This window comes from Diadema setosum, chromosome 22 (assembly GCF_964275005.1).
Source record: "Diadema setosum chromosome 22, eeDiaSeto1, whole genome shotgun sequence".
NCBI lineage: Eukaryota > Metazoa > Echinodermata > Echinoidea > Diadematoida > Diadematidae > Diadema > Diadema setosum.
In genome coordinates, this window is record NC_092706.1 from 12,863,199 (window position 1) to 12,890,426 (window position 27,228).

General features: G+C 38.4%; 1 protein-coding gene across 1 annotated transcript; it reads left to right on the plus strand.

Moving 5' to 3' along the window:
* On the plus strand, positions 1-26,828 carry LOC140245468 (endoplasmic reticulum resident protein 44-like). The gene is made up of 10 exons (XM_072325042.1): positions 1-99; positions 3,964-4,079; positions 13,334-13,449; positions 15,138-15,322; positions 17,694-17,809; positions 18,495-18,552; positions 20,910-21,026; positions 22,477-22,588; positions 23,260-23,401; positions 23,913-26,828. The coding sequence occupies exons 1-10, from the start codon at positions 49-51 to the stop codon at positions 24,124-24,126; spliced, it is 1,227 nt and encodes a 408-aa protein (XP_072181143.1). The 5' UTR covers positions 1-48; the 3' UTR covers positions 24,127-26,828.
* Positions 26,829-27,228: the final 400 nt, after the last annotated feature.

The window sequence follows — 27,228 nt, forward strand, 5'->3', positions numbered from 1 at the left end:
ACGTGGCCGTCGTTGGTTTGCCGCTCAGGTCGGACCTCAGTGACGAGTATGTCAGGGCTGAAAATGAACCAATATTTCCTTTCTTCGGTCGTACTTTTGGTAAGTATCATTGTATTCCGAAATATTGGTTGTAGAGTGACAAGATGACATTGATTGATTTGTGTGATGCTGGTATTTAGGTTCGGTATTCGTATGTGAAATTGAGCCTACGTTGTTTGCTTCAAGACGGTAGCGGTATAGCAGAGTGGAGTGGAAATCCTCCCCGTTGCTGTGGGGCACAGGGTAGCTCGAGTACGGCGTCGTCTGTGCATGATGCGTGAAGAACCAGTGGCAAAAGGGAACCGGGCCGAGCGAGCTGTGATAGAGATTGCGTGTACAGGACTTGTACCACTGCCAGTGCAGTGTATGCCTACTAAAATACCATCATGACTATGATAGTGTTAAGTTTAGGAGGAGCGTGTGTTGATTGATGTGTAATCGGCAATCAATCTTATGCAAATACCATTTCCCTAGTGACAGCGTCTAAACTGTAGTAGTGTGAGCACTGTGACTGTAGTGTAAGGTTGTGTGACATTGGTCTCACATTCAAAAAGACCATGCCCCATGGCATGACTGCCAGTGCAAGTTGAACAACTCAGTTCGGGAAACCCACTCACAAGGGGGGCCCCTCCTTGTAAGTAACCCGTCCCCCTTATAAGTAACCCCGTCCCCCTTATAAGTAACCCCCGGGGCACCCCTTATAAGGAGTCTCCACGCTTTTTTGCAATGCAACGCGAAAATGAAAGGACTGCGGCAATTCGCTTGATTATGTCCATAAAGCTTCACAAGTTTCCTAGTTACGAAATTTGAGCAAAATCGGTTTGAGGCATCATATCTAAAATCATGGATTTAAATGCGATGTCAAACGACCCATGCGAATGCTGAAATGCGAGCGATTACTGGCGCGAGTGTCGCCAGGCGCGGCGGCGCGGCAATGCTTGAGTGCAGACGTGGCGACTGAGTACGGAGGTCAGTCGCCACGTCTGCACTCAAACATTGCCGCGCCGCCGCGCCTGGCGACACTCAAGCCAGTAATCGCTCGCATTTCAGCATTCGCATGGGTCGTTTGACATCGCATTTAAATCCATGATTTTAGATATGATGCCTCAAACCGATTTTGCTCAAATTTCGTGAGTAACTAGGAAACTTGTGAAGCTTTATGGACATAATCAAGCGAATTGTCGCAGTCCTTTCATTTTCGCGTTGCATTGCAAAAAAGCGTGGAGACTCCTTATAAGGGGTGCCCCGGGGGTTACTTATAAGGGGGACGGGGTTACTTATAAGGGGGACGGGTTACTTATTAGGAGGGGCCCCCCTTGTGAGTGGGTTTCCCGAACTGAACTTCTCCTCAAAGTCAAGGAGTTATGAATGATGATACAACCCCTTGGCCTCATCTCACTGACAATGTCTTCTAACGTTAACCGCACTTCCCTGTCAAAGATGAAAGATCTAGTAGTAGTACTATCATCTATGATCTAGATCTAGGTCCTACCATTAGTTATTGCATTAACGCAAGCCATTACTATACACTGATAGGGCCTACTAAAAAAGTCTGTCTTCGAGTTTTGTGTTGTTGCTTTTCACATATAATACATGAGCTAGGTTTTATCATTGACAGTGGTTGGATCATGCCAACAAAATTATAACACAGACTAACGTTAGAGACTAATATTAAGGGAGGGAGTTGTTGGCCACTTAGTGCTTTTTTTTTTAAATTGTGGTAAGAAATAGATAATGGAACCAAAGTGACAAAAATACAAATTGTGGGAGTATTTGATACTTTAACATTGATAAACTGATGATACCAAGGTATCATCAAGCTACAATAGACACATTCAAATTTGCAACTTTCCCAAGGTCAATTCGACTATGGAATAATTTACCAGGATCTGTGGTACTTACTCCAAACCCAGCCATGTTCAGAGAGGCTGCACTGCCCGTCATCAACAAGATGCAACCTCCTGCTGGGTCCCACATGCTGTAGAAAGGGACCAATGTTTTTACTTGCACAGACACTCTCACTTTTATTGTACATAAGAGAGACACACACAACCTTGTCACTTTGGCACCTCCATTGGCACATGACACGATTTGCATCCCGGTATAGCTTCCTTGGAGCTGTGAATGGGATTACTGCAACAAGTAAAAAGACATTACCATGGCAACAGGAATAAATGCAACAAGTTCCCTTAGAGGCCCCTTAGGGCTTTGTGTGTGTATTTAAAAAATACAAAGCGCTTATAAATGATGCAATAAAGATTGCATACTGATATTGTTGGTATTTACACATTTTGTGTGCTCATGCATTTTGTTAAAATACACACACACACACACAAAATAGGCTATTTTGCAATTGTATAGATGCACTGCACATACTGCACTATTGACGGTGGAGGGAAATTGATCTCACACACTGCCACTTGACCGGTAAGCCGAAACCTAGAACAGAGTGAGCTTGACCTGATCAACTGAACTGAGCTCATAGACTCTTTCATGGACTCCTACTATAGTATGGAGAAGACGTGGCGCAGATGATCAGAATGATTGAAAAGTGCCAATAAACACCACCAACAACAACAGAGGGAGTTTTTGGGCACTCAGTATGGGTAGCATTGCCTCATATTGACCGATTCTGTGACGCGCTATGTGTATTTTTGGCATGGGCAGCGCCATTACGCGGTGTCTCAGCCGACCCCCCCTTCCCACTCCCCACCCCTCTCCCTACATTAGCATGCGCGCAGAATGAAAAACTGATGCATGGTTGCTTTAGCCAATGGGCGTCTCGTACTGAGTGCGCGAATGCTTGCTTAATGCGCGAACCTTTGTTACAAGTGCGCGATAAACGTGTTGCCCTGGGGGTGGGGGAGAGCAGGGGGGGTCGGCTGAGACACCGCAATTTGAGCTCATGGCTGCGCCCAGTGCCATAAAATGTCTGCTGCCCTCAACGAACCCGAATCGGTCAATAGTCATGTGACCATGGTATGGCCATGTTTTTCTCTCAATTTGTTATAAAAGGTTACCGTATATTAATAATCAATCAATGATCCTCTCTTCCTATTAATTCATCAAAGAATTTCAAATTCTTTTTTTTAATCAAAATCTTTCGTTGAATTTTTTTTTTCAATCTTCTCTTTTTTTCTTCTAACATCTAGTCTAATGCAACATGTATTTTTACAGTGGTAGTCACTTTATTTTTAGCCTTTCTTTCTAACATTCTTCTTTGGCAATCATTTTTAATCAACTGTCATCCTATTCTTAAAATATAAGATGGGTTGATAGATAATTGAAAATTAAGCCAATTATGGTTAGTGATGCATAATCCTTATACTGGGACATGATTATTTAGAAAGAAGACAAAATGTCAAAATATTGTACAGCTCTAGGCATTTGGAACTCCCCTGCACTGAGCACTCACCATCATAGATATGGGTACGGTATGAGGGTTTTCACAACAAGGAATGAGTACCGCCTTTTGTAGTATAGGCCTAGTCTGTGTCTTTATATAGCACGCCACTTTTATCTGCCCTACAAGCGTAACTGATTATTTGTCAGATGCACTTTACGCACTTGAATCTGAAATGTTTTGGTTTTGCCTCTTGAGTCTTTATTTCTAACAACTGTTCTCTATTCTCCAATTTGTAAAACTAACTGGGATGTATCCTTTTGTATCTGGAATAGAAATTGATACATCTTCTTACAATGTCAGAAAGAATGAAAAAAGTATGGCACTTCGAGAAGAAAGTGTATTAAAAAAATCACACATGGTTTTGAATGATTAATTATACTGTGGGATAAACAAAGGTAGAGCTTTGAGAACTTGTTAGAAACGAAACAAGAAGGGGAGTATGCAAAGATAGAATTACTCCTATTCGAGGCTTCTATTTATGTATGAATTTTTTTTCCCTTTCTTCATGGTATGTGCAGCTTTCCTGTGTTGGCTGTTATACCAACCAGTCAGCAACTGTGGAGCTGGAAGAGTCAAATATCGATGCCATCCTCCAGCACAATGAAGTCGTGTTGGTCAACTTCTATGCAAATTGGTGAGTGTGCTGTCTCTATATTTCATCCCATGGTGAAGGAAGATTTGATTTAGTGCAATAAATGTTGAAGTGTATGATCTTTGATTTGAATGAATGAAATACAAGATCTCAAACATCTTCTTCTGGTTTTCTGCATACTTCAGTTTTAGAATAGTTAAACATACAATGGTGCTGTGATGTACATGGTGCAGTATGATGGCATTATGATTTTTTTTTTTGTTTTTTTTTTTATTTCCTAAGTACCATGGACTGGTTGTACATATAATGTACAACTGTATATACACGTACAATTGTAAGTGGTCTTTTCCAAGGACAGTAGTACACACATTATTTTTTTTTCTTTCTTCTTCTTCTTCTTCTTCTTCTTCTTCTGGGACTTTGCCCTTGAGTCACAAAATAGACTGCAAATACAGTACATACGTTATGGCTCTTCACATATTGTCAGTCGTCACAATATTTGAAAAGAAGCTACAGCATCAAGGAAAATTATCAAGGATTTGAAAATTTGATATAGAAATACTAGCCCTTAGTACAAACCAGAATTTAGCATCATGCTTTGATGCTTTCAACCTCAGAATGAATATTTGTAGAATGTATGCTTTCATCATGGTCTCTTCCTTCACATCAGTGAAGGATGTACCGATATAATTTGATTTTCCTGTTGGCTTTCTAGTATGAGTTGCTTCCTCATACAATATAATCCTTTGATCTCTGTATTTTTGCAAACTATGGACTGTTCGTGTTTTTCCAACTAATTTGCATTGAAGATTCTTTCTACAGTATGTATGCTGAATTTAAAATTGAAATCACAAGCTAGTATTAAAGCAATATTTTGTGCCAGACTTTCATAAAAAGTTCTGAAATACAATGTGAAAATTATAATGCTTAAGTTTTGCATTGGGATATTTTATATAAGCTGTGCCGAAAAGTGACATGAAGAAGTAATATTAAGGGAATTGCAGTATGAAAATTTAATCAAGTGATAAATATGATTACGATCAAATGTTGTTTTTTTAATCATGACTTTATTCAAGTTCAAGACAATGTGACTAGAACATAACAAAAACCAGGTCCACCATTTCATGCAAACGAATGGCAGGTTAAAACATGTACATGAGTTACAAACTAAGCGAGAGTTACCTTACTACAACACATAATACACAAAAGTCATATCATACAGACAAACTTTCAGATATTTCTGTATAATATGACTGCAATACAGTATAGCAACAAAATATTCCTCTTGCATATTATCACAGTAATAATTTGTGATATGAATAAGAAATGGAAAAATGAAAGTGTTTAAAAGCAGACTCATCCAAGAGGGATAAGTTTTTACTGGAAATACTGTGAAAGGAAGAAGGCAGATTCAGCTAAAATTTGAGCAGCTTCGACAAATGGTGAGAAACCTCCCAATAACTTGGATTGCAGAGTGATAAAAGTCACCTAAGATGGCTTTTACCTTGAAAGAGCCTGTGCTCATAGTTGTATGGCTATACATGCCTTCTGTCTTAAATTCTACTGTGAAGTTTTATAATTTTTGTGAAAACATCATTGATTTGTACAATCTACAAGATCTGTGTACAAGAAAGGTGCACTTTGTACACAAATTGTACCCAAGAAAGTCCAGCAACAAGTATGCAAATTCTGTATCCTTCCAACATGAGGAAGTCGATGTCACTCTTTCAAATTCCTGGAATTTCAGGCCATGTAATCATGTGGTTGTGTGTGATACAGGGACACATGTGACATGGTGTGTGATGACTGCCATACTGTAATCTTCTTGAAAGCATCTTCTTTCAAGTGCAGCAGATTCTGCTTTAAATGTTGTCACTCTGTGAATTAAAGCCACTGCCTTCCAGATATTACACCTCCCCATGGAGTTTGCACGTGGCGTGTCCAGTTCCCATGAGCAGTGGGTTAACTCTGATTGCAGCATGCTTAAAACCCACTTTACTGGCTTTGCCTGGGGCTACTGGGATTCCCTGTTGGGCTAATAAAGTAAATGGGCACTTGCCCTCTAAAAGCATAGGGCTCTTGCCTGGATACTGATTTTCACAAGTGGAAGAAACAGCGGTTTGTGATGGCGTAGATTCTGCAGATTTCATCCTGCACAAGCTCTCTCCCTTGAAGTATAATTCCTCCTGCATATCGAAGAAGCATAGAGGTATAGGAAAGTAATTTCTTCATTTTTGTCCTATACCCCCTCTCCATGATGATGCTATTAGATAATAGCTCCTCTCTTGTAAATATAATACAACATTTGTTATGACGATGAGATGTTTCATGCAATGATGGGTAATAATAAAGTATTTAAAATCTTGATAGAAGAAGGCTGCTGTTCCCATGCGCACAGAATGGCAGAAATTTGCAGCGATGGCAATAACATGCTTGAGTGCACTCAGATGCCAGTTAGCCGTAACGGTGGCTACAATCATCGTACAGCTCTATGACATTCATATTACAAAACCTGTGTATTGGATTCGCACTAGAGCATGAGGTTTCAACTTTCACCATGTAGATAACAGTAGGGGGTAGGTACAGCAGTAATTACAGGTTAAACCCCCCCCCCCCCCAAAAAAAAAAAAAAAGAAAAAAGAAAAAAAAAAGAAAAAAAAAAAGAAATCATAGCATTTGATCAATCACATTCAGTGTGTTTTCAAAATGATACCTTGCTTGTTCATACAGTGTACAGTGTACATGACATCCCTATCACCTTTTGAATAAATACATAGGTCTGTATGGCGTTAGAATATTTCATGTATACAATTAAAAACAAACATGTTACTGTCAGAAAATATTATACTACTTCCTGTTAAAGGTAGGGAATCCCATTTGCATGCCTTAAATGAAGAGTTGTATAAATACAGTGGTATGTTGAAGAGAGTATCGTTTTAGAAACTCCCATAAAGTATTGAAAGTGGAAGGTAACATTTAGTACATTTTTATTGACCATTAGATTTTGAATTGAAATTTTTTTCGGGGCTCACCGTAAATTCCAGTACATTGCTAGGCTACCTTTGCAGACCCATGCACTGCATGTGTGTCCATCATGTATATTTTGTGAAGAAAGTTCATCAAAACTTACATACATTTCTATATACATTCTTGCCACACCCTCTTTTATGCTATTACATTAGCTCTTATCCTTTTAGATTTGTGTTTATAGATAAAAAAAAATACAGAAGACTGCAACAAAAAGGCTTAAGTGTGGCTGACACACAGAACTACTGAGTAGTTGAGTTTTGTGCATACATTCAAATTGTAGATAACTGCTGACTTCCAAATTTCTCACCAGTGGCCTAAACAAGTCCCCTGAGGTTCATATTTAATGTTTTGCTGCATTTTGGGAGGTCTGTAAAAGGTATCCCCTACCTTTAAGACCCAAGCATTTAATTGCTATTTTGATTTTTGCTTCTCCAGAAAGTTGTACTTCTTTATTTGTTTAATTTCAGTTTAGGTCTTAATGATGAAATACAGGCTGTATTGTCATAGTGCATTATCTGTGTGCATACAGAGTAATTCCATGATTGAAGACTTAATATTTTCCCTCTCTGTATAGATGTTGAATCAATGGAATTAGATACTGTAATGCATGGTAATGCCATCTGTATTGTTATTTTTTTTTTTATTGTTTGTTCAAGTATTTACCTTGTAGCATTGAGCTACGACACTATAGTGCAACACTTTCCAGATTTTGAGTGCCCTCAATAAACATGTTTTTGTGGACTACCTGTTCCCCGGGGTTTGCCCAACATAGCAACAACTAATACATGCAAACTGGATTCAAAGTACTGAAATTCATTGATAGTATACAGGTAGATGGCACTATGTGCTACAGGGTCCTTTAGGAAAACTATCGATAGATATTCAGAATACATTTGTAAATAATTCAGCTACCTATTGTCCACGATGACAAAGCCATTTCTGTGTGGACTTACAACTGAACCAGCTGTTACCATGCCACCTCATTGTCCTTTCATCACCCCATTGCAGTGGTACAACTGTACAAATGTAGGCACTTTAGAGTGACAGCATGATGTCCTATACTCAGCTAAGACCTTTCTTATGCTATTCCAACCCCTCTTCAATAGCACATGCTATTAAACATTGTTTTTCCAAAAATAAAAAATGTATTTGTAGTAGTATTGATATCAAAGTTACATCATTTTGTATCACAGCACATTTCCATTTCCTTGTTCCCTTCTATAACATGGTAGTTCTTCTGGTATCCATACTGTAGTACCAGGAGACACAGGGGAATTGCATTTGTGAAGTGTTTGTTATAATGACTAATAAACAGAGATTACCGTTTCATATTACAGTTAACCAAACCAATTCTCACCTGGGACTTGCATTTTGCTGTGTAACTTTGATATGAAGTACTTACAGACTTTGATACCCAGTGACAATAACGACAATAAAGAGTATGCGCGGCATGAAAGGGGCATTTGATCAATCGTGTCTGTAGTGATGCCGTATACTGTGAGTAATTACAGAGAAAGAGACATAATATGTAGTGTGACAATGTATTTGATTGCTAATTAGATAAACAAAGGAAGGAGGAACATTTGGATATGTGTGCCATTCCAGATGAACAATATCAAATTATGTGTGTCCCATTTGTGTCAAAGGTTCATTGATGATTTATTCATTTTTATTTATTTTTTATGGTCCACAATCCATCAAACCGCAAAGTAAATGCACAATAGTTAACCATGTCAGTGGACATTGTACTGTAGGACAGTGTCTATCACTGTGCAACTTGCAGCGACTTGTTATTACACTTTATCTGGAAATATAATGTACAGGGGCCGCGGAAGCGGGGGGGGGGGGGGGGGGGCTGGGGGGGCTGCAGCCCCCCCCACACTTTTGGCTCTTAAAAAAATTTAAAAAAAAGAAATAAAAAAAAAAAAATCGTAAAAAAAAATCACAACACCCATGAATTTCAATTTCCAAAGATTCCGCCTTAAGATTCTTCTCAGCGGGGGGTCTTGACCTTGACACCCCCCTCCCCCCGGTCTCACAGCCCCCCCAAACTGAAAAACGTTCCGCGGCCCCTGATGTACACTTGTAATGTTTGCACGGCATGAAAATAAAAAGTGGATATTGCACTGTCGTCAATGACAATTGTAGTCAATGCTGATGGTCGTTTGAGCTTTTTCCTAATTAAATGTATTAAAAGCACAGAATACTAAACCGAGGTCCTTGTACAAAAAAAGAAGCAGCTGGCACCATGTGCATTAGTTGATTAATGGGAGAGACTGCAACAGAGCATGCAGTTTTCACGGCCAGATGTAAGGCTCACAGGCATGTGTTTGATTTAGGATGGGAACAAACAAAAAGTCTTGGAAAAGGCATGAAAGATACAATATGTTTCAGGTTTACTTTTCAAAAACTCAACTTGTTTTTCTTCAATCATGTCAGTTTTTTTTCTTCTGATCATACTCGGAAAATAAGATCTACCCAGTCTCCCTGTCTCTCAAAAGTATACATACTGTAGATTTGCCAGATCATTAAGCAGGTGATTATGCCTGCATTGATCAGGCAGAACTATGTATCTTTTAAACAACTGTAAAGTATCTCTAAATATGTAATAACAAATTTGTATTTTGAGTTTCATAACACTGAATGATAAAATATCAGCATTTAACTTTAAACATGAATATCTCAAAATATGAGGGACATAGTTTTGCCAGATCACGACTGTTCTGCCGAAGGCTCCATGAAAACTTATATGCAGAATACAATATCTCTCCATGCATCCACAAGAGTGTATTATAGAATCCTCCCTGGTTTGGGTAACTTATTTTTGCCCATTTTTAGGTGCATGCAACATTCAGGTATCTCCCTGACTGCTCATTTGGGGCCTGCCTGGTGGTTGTTGACATTTACTCTGTACATAATTATATTGAAATGTTGGCAGCCTTGGAACAAGGATCCATTTCCATATGAAACAAAAGCCCAACTTTAGTGCTTCAGAATAGTTCTAAAATGTGAATTAGGGATAGTAACAACTAATGTAAAAATTTGAATCAGTATAGTTGATGTTATTGTTTGATATAATGCAAAATATGAACAATAGTTACAATAAACATGTTTATGGACTAGATTGTCTGCAGTTATGGTTTTTTGAGAAAAATAGTGATATCTCCTTATATTTTAGGCTTTAAGAAAATTTTAGAAAATATTTTTAAAAAATCAACAAAAATTCACTTTTCTAGCATTAAGAAAGATCACTTGACTAACCGCTTTCAGAAAGCAGGGGGAATAATTGCTGCCTTTAACACATGTCAGTATCAAGTTGATGGAATTTGTAATTTTCATGAAAAATGAATTTTTTTGGAATTTTCTTTATATTTTCTTTATATTGTTGTCCACTCATACACCCTGTAGTACGTCATAACCTCTAGTAGTCTCCTCATCCAGCTGTTCCAACACCAAAATGTTACAAATTCATAACTTTTGTATCGATGTCCAATTTTCTTCAAACTTTCACTGATGTGTTCTACTAATGATGCTGCTTTCACGCAATCCACATTGCTCTTTGGGTTTGCCTTCCCTTTAAAGGTATTAGCCCACATTTGTAAACCTGCAGCAATTGGTCTCATAGTTAGCATGGAGTTTGGGTATGATTGCAGCAACACCTGTGCAAGATTTCGTTCCAATTAGTCCATTACTTTCATAAAAATAAATGAAAATGCACCGTATGCATGCGTATAACGCTCGCTAGCTCCGGTCCACGTACGTACTATACATGCATGCGATACATGTGTAAGTTACATGTACGTAGCTAGCCCGCGCTCGTAATTCGATTTTGGGTCGGGTTGACCCGGTTTGAAAATTGATTTTAAAACAATGATTTTCTCTCTTTTATCGAATGGTATAGACAAAGAGCAACAGGTGAGGTATGTTACTGTTATAACTTGTACTTGAAGTCATATTGGACCTGTTTTATGCAGTTTTGATTTTCATGGGTTTGCAAATGTGGGCTAGTACCTTTAAAGTACATGACTTTTCCTGTGAGAAGACATTTGTTGTTAACAAAACAAAACACTGACATGTTTTTGTGTCTTTGATATTTAGATTCTGGTGAGGTCTAATAATTTACAAGACATAAGACACACATTGAAATGTGTACATTTGTACATGTACAGCTATAAGGTGAATATGGTCAGTGTAGTGGTGAATATGGTCAGTGGAGTGGTAAAGATGACTGTTGGGCAGTGATCCTCTACTAGACCTTTGTAATATTGTATCAATAACTTTGTGTCAGAAAAGTTGTCTGTATGAAAGTCATGATGTGATAGCTTTATTAAAAAAAAAAAAAAAAAAAAAAAAATCAGCGAAACCTGCTTCGCTGTCACGTAGGTGCTGAAAGCAGGGGGCTTTTCTTCTGAAAGAAATGATCCCCAGAGTTTGGAAAGAGGAGTTGTAAGGTCATGAAAGAGACCTTTTTTTATTTGGGAAAAATATAGGAAAAGTACATTGTATGTGAGAACGATTTCTGACTCACATACCTTGTGATTCTCCAGACTAGAGAACATGAAGCGTATTACTTTAATATTGGGAATTAAACTTCAGTGTCAAGTATTTCGGCGCATCCCATAGTAATCTTATGGGGTTTTTTTTTCAATGTTGGGGGAAATGCAGTCTGGGTGGAATTGAGAAAGTAATGTCTGACTTTGTTATCGAGGGCTTTCAGTACAAAGGGCTTTACAGTATAAAGCCAGTGTGTTGGGCTCTTGAAGAGATTGAGGGCTTGAGTGAATCTGGCTGAATGTTGAAGGTTAGCAATAAACCTTCTGCTTTGAATTCTTATCCTACAAGTATCGTACATTTGTAGGTGTTCAAAGGCATTACCCCCCCCCCCCCACACATCCAAAAAAAGTTCAAGGTCATTTCTCTCCCCTCCCCTCTTCATCCTCTTTTTGTATTTCTACTGCTTTTTTTTCTCTCTCTGTCTCCCTTGCTTGTGTGTCTGTTAAACTTAGTCATAATCTCAGATTCATTCCTCATTCTGTTTTCTATGTTTTCTTGATGCTATAAACTGTGCCACACTATGCATATCCTTCGAGTGGGATGATTTTGCCCTTTTGTAGATTTAGTTTACTTTTGATATGATCTAGAGACATTCTCCAAACACTCAGCTATTCCTCTGTCTATCCTCCATCTATGCCTTTCTGTGTGTGTTTGTGTGTGTGTGTGTGTCTATCATGCACGTTCTCTCTATGTTTCTGAGTGTCTTTCTGTCTGTCTGTTGATTGCTTTCTAGATCCACTGACTCTTGTTTTCTTTGTTCTCTGTACAATTGTACAAAAGTCTTATCTGGGTCATGTCTGTAAAAGGAAATTTTGAAAATGTAGGTTACACACAGTGCAGTTGGAAATATATCTCATCCTCTCTATATCTGTATGATACAGTGCACATACAGCTGTATGTATAAATGTGTGTACAAGTATGTTTTATATGTTATATATATATATATATATATATATATATATATATATATATATATATATATATATATATATATATATGTATACATGGATATGAGTCACAGAAAGGATAACAGGAAATCCTTGCAAAAGAGTAACACATGATCACATGACAAGTTTTGCCCACTTAAGTATGAAGTATTAGACTCTGAAGCAAGTCCATTAAATTTGTATAGTGTCTAGTGATTAAAACTGCTTCAAAGCAGAATGAGATTTTTGTTCTTTGTTTAGAAAGTATCACTTTCAAATACATTGAAATTAAAATGGCAGAAAATCTGAAACAGCACTCGCAGTGAACTACTTACAGTTGTACATGTATGAGAGGAGGCTAGGGCCAAGTGGCTGAATATTTAATTGAGCAAAGGCTGTATAAGCTGGAAGATGTGACTGTAAGGTATTTGTGTTGGGAATTCTCTCTCACATGGACTACCTTGAAACATTTTCAAAAAAGTGAGATATCTTCCTTTGAAATGATTACACTTATAATTGGGGATCAAATTAAGCTGAATTACGGGTATTGAATTGACACGTACATACATGATGGGAATAAAATCCTGACAGCATTTTCAAGATTATGGAACAGAATGAAATGTTTAGATATATAATGTTTCTTTGTCTAGTTCATGTAATTACGTTGCCAGAGCAAAGAAGATTTTCCAGTGTGAAAGTTATGTGCGAGTGAAACCGTTTGTAATGAGTGAAGATAATGTTGTCACGTGTGATATTCAATCTTTCCCTCATTGATAAACTGTACAGGTGTAGATTCAGTCAGATGCTGAAGCCGATATTCGAGGATGCAGCCAAGGCGGCCAAGGTGGAGTTCCCGCAGCAAGGCAAGGTCGTCTTCGCCGCCCTTGACTGCGACAAGAACCGTAAGAGATCCTCAAAGATTCATTTAATTTAGCCCACTTTTGTCACATCCTTGTACTGGTGCTTGAATGTGATTGTTTTTTTTTTTTTTACACTGTCCAAGCAAGACCTGGGATAGTGAATTATAGACAGAAAGAGTTAATAAAAACATAGGCTTTCATCAGATGTTGAAAAAAAAAATCAAACTTAGAGTTTAACTCCTTCATTTACACTGCTTCCAGTTGATACCAATACCATGCCATTGATATTGTCAGCTTGTGGTTTTGAGTGGTATCTTGCAATACCCATTTTATGCATGAAAAGAAGAGCAAGGGAAATATTTAATAAAAGGAATAAAATGTTACATCAGACTGTGTTTTACATTCTGCACCAACTTAAAAGGTACAATAAGAGGAAATTAAAGGGATGCATAAAAATAATTTCGATATTGGTCATATTTGTACCCTCTGAATCCTGAACTTATCAGTGGGTAAATACATTGTACATGTATGCACAGGGCAGCATATTGTCAAATTTGTGTGTGGTGTAAGTCAGACTGTGGCGTAACATCGGTTTTGTCTATCTGGCAGACCTTTGTCGACAAACAGATTTTTTTTTGGCAGCTGCTCTGATCTGCAATTTTTCTGTGCCAAGAGATGAAATAATAAGCATTTTTAAAGGAGCTTGTCACCCCTATATTTGCTCTCTCATGCTCTGTAAGCCTAACTGTTGCTTTAGATAATGCACATGTGGGACGAGAGCCCCTTTAATACTGACTTGAAAGTAAAAGTTGTCGTTCTCGACTCTGCATCTGAATCCCAGGTACAGAAATTATTTGTGTTCATCCTGTTATACTTTTGCGGAATTGCAGTGTGAAAATCTACATGTATCTTTCTTCCTATGATGTGTGTCAATAATTGTTTCTGAGTAGTGCTACAAGATGAACTTCGATTACAACTTGCAATGTGGGTCTTACATTTTCACTCAAATGTCAATTTGAATGGCAATGAACTAATGTTCTTGACTGTATACATTGTATATCAGATACTTCAAGAGTATATCTGTAAACAATAGATAAGTGTTTCTCAGTAACTGATGGTTTCTTTGGCCACAATTTAATGTTAGCCACAATTTGATGATTTCATTAAAATTTTGACTTTTTCAGAAAGCAAGTAAGGCATTTCTCAGCAGAGACAGTGTCTAGAAAATCTTTTTAAGTCCTCATTAGCAAAGTTTTATGGGGGAAGGGCTTTTCTCATGTAGTACCAATACTCTGAAATTCTCTACTAGACCCAGTGAGAAGTTGAATGCTTATGGACAATTTCAAACAGAAACTCAAAACTGAACATGATGGCATATATGTTCACTAAATTTGAACTCATCTATATAAATAAGTCAGATATGTTGACAACTTTTAACTGTTCCTTGTATGCAAGTAAAATATTTATATTTTATTGTGATTTTAATCTATATTTTGTGTTATGGTGCAATTTATTTTGTAAAGTACTTGAAGTTCTTTTTAAGTCTGAAATGCACTCTATCAAAACTTACTATAATCATTTTCATCATTATTAGCAAAAGGCCTCCCTTTAGAACTGACTTGATACTCGATTTTTTATAAATATTTTAAGCCATGGATGAAAACTAAATTATTTCATACAGACAATGATTTGATTATTTTACGTCTTTGCTCTATAAATCTGTCATGCAGCTACTCTTGCCAAGCGGTACCACATATCCAAGTATCCGACGCTAAAGCTCTTTCGGGGCGGCCGCCTCGCCAAGCGCGAGTACCGCTCCCAGCGACAGAAGGACGCTTTCCTCACCTTCGTCCGCGAGCAGCTGAAGGACCCCATTGTGAGGTTGGGGAAGCCGGAGGAAGTCTCCGGACTGGACGTGAGTGGCGGGGGGCGGGACCTCATGCTGTCATGGTGTGGGGCAGTGCCGAGGGTCATCTTTGTTTGTCACAGAGATGGATGTCGTGGATTAGACTGTTGGTCCTTACAAGGAATAAACTTTATTAAAAGTTGAGGAAAGCTTGGTCCAGAAACATGGCTCTGGAATATCAACTGGTACAGTTGTAGTAAAATGTTGTACTCTAAAAGTTGAAATTTTCACATTAGTAATTTTTTTTCACTCAGTTGGGTGAAATGAATTTTGCATGTTTTTAATTTCATGGAATCAAAAAGATAACATGTTATTACAAATTACACTCAAAACATGCATCTGCTTTTATTTTCATGCTAGTTTCATTTTGTGCAAAATGCACAACAATTTAGACACTTCAATTTGTGCAGTATTAATCTGAATCCCTAGAAATCACATCATTGGTTTGAGTAGCGTACAAACCACATATGATACTAGATAAAAATAATGAGTTTTCACACTCATTTCATGAAGTACCATCTCAATGCTGCCTTTACATATTGCTAAATTTTGAGAACAAACTTTTTGTCTTCCTGCTAAATTGATAATTTCTGACCAGTCACACAACAACATAATATACCATGTAGTTGCTGAATACTAGATTTTATGATTTTGTTAGATTGGATTGGTTTAGATATAAACTACCTCTGTGAATTTGGTCCTGTAGGTTAACTGCAACCAACAAAATCATACGCTCTATAAGAATAAAAAAAAGAAGAAGAAAGATTGAGAGTTGTTGTTCATGATGTCATTTTGCTTTGAAAGTAAATGTAAAGGTAGTTCAGATACAATGTCAAATGTATCACACTTTTGATTATTGGATAACTTTGAAAAATGTCTCCTTTTTTTTTTCATCCAAATCATCTTTATTTTTCAGTGTTCTTGGTGGTAATGTGTCTGAGTTTATTGGGGTAGCACGGCAATGATTCAAGTTCTGAGACACTTTTTACCACTTGTATAGAGACATACATCAAATTTCATTTATTTCATTTCCTCCATTGAAAGTGCAATTACATTGTAACATTTAAGAAAAAAAAAAGAAAATAAAGGAAATACATCTCCCTTGGTTACATGCCCAAACCGCTACTACTTTGCTTGTCTTTGTTCTGCCATGGACCTACTAACAAATGGACTTTCAATGAAACCTACCACTTTGAAGTACGAGATCCGCCGCCACCTGACTATGTGCATCTCAATGAGTATATACAGGTGTCTCAAAAATGATGATTGCATAATCATGCATCGTCACTGACAAAAGAATTGTTTCCCTAATTCTGGTATTTTTTGGCTGATGCGCCTTTTCAGACTGAAACGTCTTTGAATAAACAACAGTGATGAGAAGCAGCAAACCTCAGAACATGGCTGATCTCGTTTCATTGGATTGAAAATTACCGATTCGCTCGTTCGCGCTCACATATATGACTTTGCCTGATAGTAAGACAGATATATCCTCTTCCCTTGTTATCTGTTTTTACTCTGGAAAAATGTGCGGAAAAGGTGGAAAATGAGATAACAAATCATGATCAATTAGCTAAAACTTGGCTATCTCTTCAAAAGTACCTGCATTTAGCTAATAAAAATGTCTGAAGGGTGATATACCAATACATACCACAACTGCACATGCATTTTCCTTGATTTAAGTCAGTTGTTATCTTCTGCGCATTTAGTTTATAGATTTTTTTCAAAGCTGCGTTGTGTTTTGCCCCGGCTTGTCGGCGGCGGAGTTGATGAATGTCCATGTGTAGTAGGTCCATGGTTCTGCTCCCATCGATAGAGTCCCATGTCTGCTCTTAGCCTCCTTTTGTCTCCCAGTCTTACCTCTTATAAGTCGTATCCCTTTTGCAAACGACACAAAATTTTGCATGGTTGAAGAAGCATAACTCCCAACATTGTGTATCTAATCTTATGGTAATACATCTCAGAGTTTTTTTTTTTAATGTTTTTTTTAAAGAAGCTAAAAACTAACCCTATGTCACTCAAGAGTACATTCCCCTTTTTTATCCAGAGTAATGATTGGAATTTATCAGGTCTGAATAAATTCACAGGAAATCTATGGTATTGTTTCCCCTTCCATCATAAAGAATTTTCCAGTTTTATCATTCCGAGGACAGGTCTCAATTACCTGCCTTTACAATAATATACTCTGCCAGCTTATGAAAGGAATCTTATTTTCAGGGTGGCAAAAGGTAGACATAAACTTTAAGAACATTGATCCACTCATTCTAATGTTTGCCACTCCACCTTTGACTTGTGCCAAAATATTGTGATAATTCGGTGTCTAATTATAATTTTTGCATCCTTTGCTTTCTCGCTCGCTCGCTCACTCTCTCTACCTTTGCAGGAAACCAAGAGAAAACTTATTGGGTACTTCAGGACTGATGATGCAGGGGAATATGACACCTTCAGGAGAGTGGCCAGTGTACTGCGCGACGATTGCTCCTTCTTCGCCGGCGTAGGGTAGGTTTTGGCTCTCCCATCTAAAATCCTTGTTTAGACAAGTTTGAGCTATGTTTGTGCAAGATTTTTAGATTTCCGACATGTCTATCAACAGGACATTGTTAGACGTGCAGGTCATGCTGCCAACAATAGAAACCTATTATGACTCTTCATAAATTGATTTTGGCATAAAACCTTATTGATATGGAAATGAAACACCAGGAAGATAAATATGGAACAACCCCCCTCATGACATCATACTGAGATTTCTCAATTTGAAAAGAGAAGAAACCTAGATAGCTACATGTATCTATTTGTATTTGTAAGATCTGTATTTGAAAGATCTGAGCAGGATGTATATGCATTTCTAGACTATGATTTTGTATTTTTCTAATATTTCTCGAGTGCAGTTTCCGTACTCCATAGGGAAATCCTGGATAGTTTCCATGTTGCCTCATTTACTACATGATAAAACAAAAGAATATACCTTTATTTCTCATCTTAACCCGTTGAGGATGGTTTGATTTTGCTACAACACACATTACCCATAGACACCTGCCCAAGTATACTTTGGACTCGTCCTCTATGGGTTAAAATCATCACCCCCCCCCCCCCATATGCATAAGATAGGAAAGATGAAAAAGTTTTAATGCTTTTTCTCTACTTTCAGTGCAAAATAAGTTTTAATTGTTCTTTCATTACACAGTGATGCCTTCAGTAAAGAGCTGGCTCCGGGCCCCAGCATTATGTACCGCCCTCCAAGGGTAAGTAGATCATCTGTTGCGCCTCTTTCCATTCTGCGCCCATATTTGGTAGGAGAAAAGGAGAATGTGAATGGGGGAGAAGTAGGATGACATTGAGGCACAGAAGAAGAAGAAGAAGGTGGGGAAGGAGGAGGAGACATGATGATGATGAAGATGATGATGAAGATGATGATGATGATGATGACGGTGATGACGATGGTGATGATGACAATGATGACGATGATGACGATGGTGATGATGATGATGACGGTGGTGATGATGATGATGTTGATGATGATGATGATAATGATATGATGATGATGATGAAGGGAGGAAGGGAGGAGGAAGAGGAGAAGCAGCAGAAAAAAGGAGAAGGAGAGGGGTATTAGAAGAAGGAGGAAAAGAAGAATAGGAAGAAGACTTAGAAGGAGATTGAGGAGAAGAAAGAGAAGGAGGAAGAAACACAAGAAGAAGAAGGTGGAGAAATAGAAAACGAAGATTAAGAGGAAGACGAGAAAGAAGAAGAATTGAATAGCTCTCATTTTGTTCTTGTTTCTTGTATTCCTGTACGATAAAAAAAAAAATGTGAAGTCAAGCTATGATTGCTGTTGCATTCCTGTTACCTCTACTAATCAGAGTCAGAGGATGAGAAGTAGAAGGAAAAGAAGATATAATTTTGTTTTTATAGCCCTTGCAGTGGGGTGGGGAGGCCTGTATTCTTTTATGAAGAATTCATGTTAAGTTGTAAGGATATCTTATAATCATCATCATGATTTTTTTTTTTAATGCCTCCGCCATGAAGTGGTGCCGGAGGCATTATGTTTTCGGGTTGTCCGTCCGTCCGTCCGTCCGTCCGTCGTAGCGTCCGTACGTCCGTCCATCCGTACGTCCGTACGCTTTTGTTTACGCGATAATTTGAGTAATATTTACTGGAATTTTACCAAACTTGGTCCAAGTATGAAGTATGATGGGGCAATTATTTGATTAGATTTTGGGTGAAATCGGCCAAAGGTCAAGGTCAAATCATGAAATTGTATCCGTTTACGCGATAATTCAAGACTGGATGGAGCAAATTTCACCAAACTTTTTTGGAGGATGATGTATGATGGGACAATTACTTGATTAGTTTTTCAGTGAAATCGGACAGAGGTCAAAGGTCAAATCCTAAAATTTATCTGTTTACGTGATAATGCAAAACTGGATGAAGCAGCTTTCACCAAACTTGGTCCAAGGATGATGTATGATGGGACAATTAGTTGAGTAGATTTTAGTGACATTGGCAAGAGGTCAAAGGTCAAAAGGTCAAGGTCAAATGCTACAAATGTTGCAATTTCCCCCATATCTATGCAATGCCGGAAGGTATTTCTTGAAACTTGGTGTGGACATGTACTATTGCGTAAAGATTCTCCAGAGAGAGTTTCATGTCATAAGGTCAAAGGTCAAAAGGTCAAGGGTTAGGTGAAAATGTTGCAATATCACTTTTCTCGCAAATGGTTCAATGTATCTTCGTGGAACTTGGTACATACCCATGTACTGTCTGGCAGGGATTATCTAGGGAATTTAGGGGTCATGGGTCAATAGTCAAGGGTCAAAGTTCAAGGTCAACTCCTCAAAATTTTACTATTTCCCTCATATACTAGTATATCGTCGCTGGGGTGACAAAACCTCGTATCTCAAAATTGTCAAATGTTCAGGAGAGCGAAAAAACAGGGCGGCCAAAGCACTATAGTGAATGGGAAAGCCTTCTCTTTGACATGTCATGGTGGCTTCATTTTTGGAGTAAGACAGTTAGGATTTGGCCAAGACATCACTTGACCCATTATTTGACCATTAAGCTAAAAAAAAATTTTTTTGACATTTTTGAGATACGAGGTCTTGTCACCCCAGCGACGATATGTAATGCTTGCATTATTAGTTTCAAAACTTAATACATGCATTACCTAATGGAGATTCTCCAGGAAATTTCCAGCCAGAAGGTCAAAGGTTAAGGGTCAAAGGCCAGGTTTCAATGCCCCCCCCCAAGGAAAAAAAAAAAATCTATTTTGTACCAATACACTCTTTCTTCATACCTTGGAAATTACTCAATGCATAAACTTCCACAAAATTCCCCAAATATGTGTACCTGCACTCTTAGAAAATTAAGCAAACCCAGTTCAAGACATTTCTGACAAACCTGTCATTTCAATATTTTGCCAGTAATGTGAAGCTGTCATGGATCACACATTGTGAAGACATTGTACTATACGCCTATTGGGAGAATCATGCATTATGGCGGAGGCATCAGTCGCCATAGCGACATTTCTAGTTAAGTCCTGTACATTGTATGCCAAAAATTGCATTTGTTTTAATTTATCCTATCTACTTACTTTTTTCTGAAGTCTCGGGATCAAGATATGCTGTACCTAGGATCGCTCACAAACCCAGAGTTGCTACAGGCCTGGTCAAATGACAAGTGTGTTCCCCTTGTTCGAGAAATCACTTTTGAAAATGGAGAGGTGAGTTTCATCCGGATTTCTATTCTCTCTCTCTCTCTCTCTCTTATTTCCTTCGCTTTTGCTTTTTCTTCCCTTTTTTTTTTTTGATACAGAGAGACATTCCTTTGTGTTGTCTTATACGTCAACAAACGTTCTTTTTGTTTTCATTTAGGAGGTACATCAGGAATTATACAAAAGTTTATGTTTTTAGCTCACCTGAGCCAAAGGCTCAAGTGAGCTATTGCGATCGCCCTTCGTCCGGCGTCCATCGTGCGTCGTGCGTCGTCCGTCGTGCGCAAACTTTTTACATTTTCATCTTCTTCTTGAAAACCCCAAGACCGATTTTCATCAAACTTGGCAGGTAGCATCCCTAGGGGGTTAGGAGCTCAATTTGTTAAAATGGGCACCATGCCCCACCCAGGGGGCCCCCAGGGGGGCCCAAACCCCCCAAAATGAAGGAATCTGTAAAAATCTTCTTCTCTAGAACCAGAAGTGATAGAGCTAAGTTAATACTGTGAGTCAGTACATTGATGACTGTAGTTTCAAGTTTGTTCATGGCAGAATCAGAGGTGCCCCCCTTGGGACCCAGGGGAGGGGAGTGGGGAGGGGTCCTAATCGGGCCTAAATTGTACATTTTCATCTTCTTCTTGAGAACCCCATGACCCATTTTCACCAAACTTGGCAGGTAGCATCCTTAGGGGGTTAGGATCTCAATTTGTAAAAATGGGCACCATGCCCCACCCAGGGGGCCCCTGGGGGGGGGGGGGGCCAAACCCCCCAAAATGAAGGAATCTTTAAAAATCTTCTCTAGAATCAGAAGTTATAGAGCTAAGATAATACTATGAGTGAGTACATTAATGACTGTAGTTTCAAGTTTGTTCATAGCAGATCCAGGGGTGCCCCTCGGGGGGGGGGGGGGGGGGGGGGTGGGGGTGGGAAGGTCCAAATGGGGGCCTGAATTATACATTTTCATCTTCCTGAAAACATCATGATGGATTTTCGTCAAACTTGGCAGGTAGCATCCTTAGGGGGTCAGGATCTCAATTTATCAAAATGGGCACCATGCCCCACCCAGAGGGCCCCAGGGGGCCCCATACCCCCAAATTAAGGAATCTTCAAAAATTTGGGGCCCTTATTGTACATTTTCATCTTCTACTTGAGAATGCCTGGTCAAATTTTAGTAGAGCTGTGACTAATTTAGATTAGTGACTGCGTGAAAGGTGAACTTGCGATACTCAGGTGAGCACTAGACCCGCGGGTCTCTTGTTGTTCTTGTACTTTCCCACTATTCCCTCTCACCACATTTTCATTGAATGCTGATCTGTATCATTTTTCTGCAAATATGTTTGACTGCCTGCAGTGTTCTCATTTTGTATGTTTCTTCTTCTTTCATACAGCACTATCTCACTGTGAAGTGTTATCATAAAGTATGTGCTGCTGTTATTATTTTATTTTTCATATCTGTCAACAGGAATTAACAGAGGAGGGTCTGCCGTTTTTAATCCTCTTCCACAAGCCGGACGACACGGGAATAGTTCAGAAGTATACTGAGGTCATAATGAGGGAGTTGATTTCAGAAAGAGGTGAGTTGCTTCCTTTTTACCCTCATTCTGCCATAATGTGCCCACATGTGTGCTGCTTTGTTGATATTTTGTGTTACTGGTGTTGTGGTCATTGTTGCAGGTGAGCCGTGAAATCCTCAAATATATGTTGAATAACCTGAAAATTGCATTTTCATTCAACAATCTTACAACTGATTGACAAATTGCCCTTCATAGATGTAAATAAGCACCAATTGCTCAGTGTTTCAGTAGTAGCCATGACCAAAAAAAAATGAAAAAAAAAAATGGAAAAAACATGAAAAAAAACATGGAAAAAAAATCATGGGCATACATACTCGGGTTGGATTTGAGTATAATGAATTCAAGTATAATGGATTTGAGTATAATATTCTTCGTAGATTGGACGTGAGGACAATACATGTACTATCATCAATCTGTTAAAGAGTTTTCAAATTTGGCATACAAATGGTTGTAGAAATGAAGGTGTAATATAGCCATGTCTGATGTACACTTGTGTGGCAAATAGAAACTGCAAAGGGATTCCGATGTTCGCTCTTTTTATACCCTCTAGGGAACTTGACACTTTAACCCCACTTTACAAAGATTACGTGCATGCACACATATTTATAGGCAAGCTTTGCTCTCCCCAAACTGCACTTTAATACTGACATTCCTTTTGTGTCTTGCTGCAGGAAATGTGAACTTTCTGACTGCCGATGGAACGAAGTTCACTCATCCGTTACATCATTTGGGGAAAACCCCTGCCGACCTGCCTGTTATATCGATAGACAGCTTTAGACATATGTACCTCTTCCCCAATATTAATGAACTGACGTAAGTATCTTCAGTTTTTCGAGACGAATTACTTATGGTGTATTGCCACAAAAGAGAACTAGAAGTTGAAGGAAAAATGCTTTTTTTTTTTTTTTTAGTAGTGTTTGGTTAGGCACATCAGATGTGTTTTAGCCTGAAGTGCACATGTTGAATACTCAGTCTAAAGATTCAGAAATCAGATTGAAATTTCTCAGATATCAAGATCATGTACAAAGTTTTACTTGAGTGTATTGCTCTTTCAATTTTTAGTTAAGGGTATACCAGAGTATGTATAAAACCAAGAATAATAACCATGTTTACATCTTAAATGTAGTATATGCAGTTACTTTGCCAAATTTCAATGGATGAAATGTGATTTATAAGGACGCAAAATTTGTAAGAATTTGTAGTTTAGTTGCTTCATATGATCTTTTCATATATTATACTTTCTTTTCTTTTCTGCTTATCAAGATGAAACATTTCATTTAAATATTACTTGTTTCCCCTCCATTTCTTTCAAATCTTCCTTCAGCGTTCCCGGTAGATTGAGGCAGTTTGTTGCAGACCTCCATTCGGGCAAGCTGCATCGCGAGTTCCACCACGGGCCCGACCCCGTGCAGACCAACGCGGCCCCAGGCTCGCCCAAGTCCCAGCCCCAAGGGGGCAAGACGGACCCCCCGGAGAGCCAGTTTGTCAAACTGAAGCCCAGCGAAAACAGATACACGTTACTAAGGGATGAGCTTTGAGGAAAAGCCTTCCTCCCCTTTCCCCCCAAACAAAATCTAAGAAAAAAGAGAAATACCTGCCCTGATTTTTAACACTGGACCTCCTTTTTACTACGTCTTTGCATGAGATGAAAGAATGATTCAGTGAAAACGATGCTCGAGAACTTCATCCGTCTCTTTCGTTCAGAATGTCTCTTCCTCTGCTTCGTGCATACTGTCCACGTCTCTTCTCGTCTCTTCCTGTTCATTTGTGTCTCCTCCTGTCACATTGTCTCACAGCAAATGCTCATCGCTAGTCAGACTTTGTAGTGATTAGTCCTGCTGCGGGAAGTGAAACTGAATATGCTTCCAAGCGGAAACCGATTATCACCTCGTTTTATTTTTTCAGCTCGTCGACAATGTGTTATAACTATGCTTTCTCAACATTCGTTTTCACAATATTGTGCAGTTTGAAGCAAAAATGATGGAAGGTATAGAGTCATTGAATTATATTTCAAGAATGGAAGAGAGAATAATGATAACATTGCTCAAGCTCCCTTTTCTTTTAAACAGTTGATTAGGTAATTTGTAGTTGCTTTTGTCAAAGCACCTTTTTTTTTTGCCAAAGGGTAAAAAAATAAAGAAGTCGTAGTACTGCTTAGGTATCAACATACTTACAGGTACATGTTACTAATGTGTCGTGATTTTTGATACCTTACTTCTGATGCAACAAGAGTCTTTTCATCACACCCCTTAGAGTGACTGGAGATATCCTTTATGACATCTCTAGGTTTCTACCTCCCATTCAAAACATTTGGGGATCTACTTTAGACTGTTCGCACCAGCCCTACTTTTCAGGGTTCACTGAAAATGCGATTTGAGTTTTGTTTTTGTTTTATTTTCTCACTGAAGTGTGACAGCTGTTTATGCACTCTCTTATCCTACTACCCAGATATCTAAATGCTTTCGTAGTTGATTCGCCCAATGATGATTTTGCTTATGGAGTTCCTCTGAAAGTTCTTTAAAGAAATAGAAATTAAGAAGTTTGCCAGAATTATGCAGTTTCACATTTTTTGCGAGAACATGGGGTCAAAGTGAAAATCGTGTATGCAGAATTATTATTTATGCAGAGAATATTTTAGCAGCTATTGAGCTAATGTGACGACATCAATTTATTGGAAAGAAATGGTTTTATTGTATACAGAAATGATCTCATGTACTTAATAAAGCATCCATGGTTTTCTTCTGAAAGATTTCATGTCAGTCGGCAGAAGAATGTGGTAGATGAAAATCGATGATGTTATGTGATGAAGAGTAAGGATTGCTGGATAGGAAGCAACGGCCCTCAAGTTAAGAGGAGTGGTTTATGAATGATATTGATTGCTTGACCTGTGAAAGCTTAGGTTGAGATGACCTAGGTCGAGCTTGGTACCACCGACGCTGTCGATCTCGTTTGTGACACGACCATCTGAGCAGTGTCATGTTGGTTTGAGTCGCTGAAATCGCCCCATGACTGGAGTGAGGGGACCAAATTGTAAAGTATGAATGAAACGCTAGAAAGAGACAGATTTTCCTCTGCATGAAGCTGTTTGAAGTCCATATTCCATGACTTTTGATCTTTAAAAAAAAAAAGCACAATATCAGAATAATTACAAAACACAGATGCACATTCAAAATATAGTCAGCCTTGATGCACATTCAAAATATAGTCAGCCTTGCCTATTAAAGTCGAATCTATTTGGATTGAAGAAATAGCTTCCACATAGAGAAAATGTAACCTTTGTATGAGGGATGAAATCAATAGAATATAAGGAAAAGACAACTTGAAAAGACCTTCAGTTTAGGCAATTATTTGACTTTGTGCAAGGTCGACTTGAGCAATTTTGACTGTACATACAAACCTCCACATGAAACCTGTGCCCCTACATTGAAGTGTCTGCTGCATTAAATGTATCATGAATATTCATGTGCTCGACAAGAGTGTTGCTCGACAAGAGAACACTTGTTTAGATTATACTCAACATGTACAGTCAAACAAAATATGCTGCTTACTTTGTACTTTGTTTCTGAAAAAAAAAAGGAGAAGAAGAAAAGCAATCAATGCCAATGTATATCGAACTGGCACCTAAATTTTAGGATTTGAATGTTTTCTAAGCCACTGTCAGAATCGACATTTATTTGCTAAGAAATGAAGACTAATGTTGGAAAGTTAAAAAAAGAAAGAAAAACAATTCCTGAGGAAGCAAAATTTTGCAGAGCTTGAGTAAACCATCGTTTTGAGAAACAGATTGCAATTCACTCTTTTGACTTTGCAAATACATGTACTTTCAGTTATTGGACCATATGTTGGACGTTGGAAATTACTGATGCGATTTGGCTGGGAAACGACCAACATGGAGATGCTCTCGGCAATCTTGAATGGATTTCATGTTATGTCTTGTCAGAAAGCGAAAGTACTACCAGTAAATGAACAGCATAGTAGGCTCAGAATTGCTTGCACCCATCATGTTTGCTTTTTTTCCAATGTAAGATTAAAGAAAAATAAAAAAGAAATGGTGAAAGATATTCCACCCCCTTAATGTTGTTGTCCTAGTGGATTTGACTGTACTAGTGAGATATCCATTCACTTAATACTCTTTCCAAAGATTCTGACTGGGATGTGTTCAGAGGTTAAGTAAGTGTTGCTCTGATTTTGTAACAACTTTTTAAGAAAAATAACTTGCATATACATGTATAAAATAAAAAACAAGCAATGCCTAGGGGAACAGAATGGGATGGGGGAGGGTAAAGTTTTTCAGAAGCATCAAGGAAATGCTCCACTTGCTGTAGGGACAAACTTCCACCTATGTGATTTCAATGGCATTCTCGTGTGTAGGATTCAAAGTGTAATTCAACTGATTCTTAACACTGTGTGTGCTTTGAGTGTTGACTGGCACACAAGACCTGATAGTGTTGTGCACACTCTCCAAAGTCCATGACAGGGAAAGGGTTACTGTATACGCCAAATATTTCGTGAGGTTTTTATTTTCGCGAATTTTGCGAGTCAGGTGCTATTCGCGAAATTAAAGACACACAAAAATATTGGCTCTGATCCTCATGTGAATATGACGTACGCGTGTACATTTCTCCGTTCAGTACAGAACT

What these genes read in the sequence shown, in the direction of transcription:
- LOC140245468 (XM_072325042.1), top strand. Translation starts at nt 49, where the DNA reads ATGTCAGGGCTGAAAATGAACCAATATTTCCTTTCTTCGGTCGTACTT. An exon ending in TTTCTTCGGTCGTACTTTTG is followed by an intron (nt 100 to 3,963) that starts GTAAGTATCATT and finishes TGGTATGTGCAG; the next exon opens with CTTTCCTGTGTTGGCTGTTA. An exon ending in CCTTGACTGCGACAAGAACC is followed by an intron (nt 13,450 to 15,137) that starts GTAAGAGATCCT and finishes TCTGTCATGCAG; the next exon opens with CTACTCTTGCCAAGCGGTAC.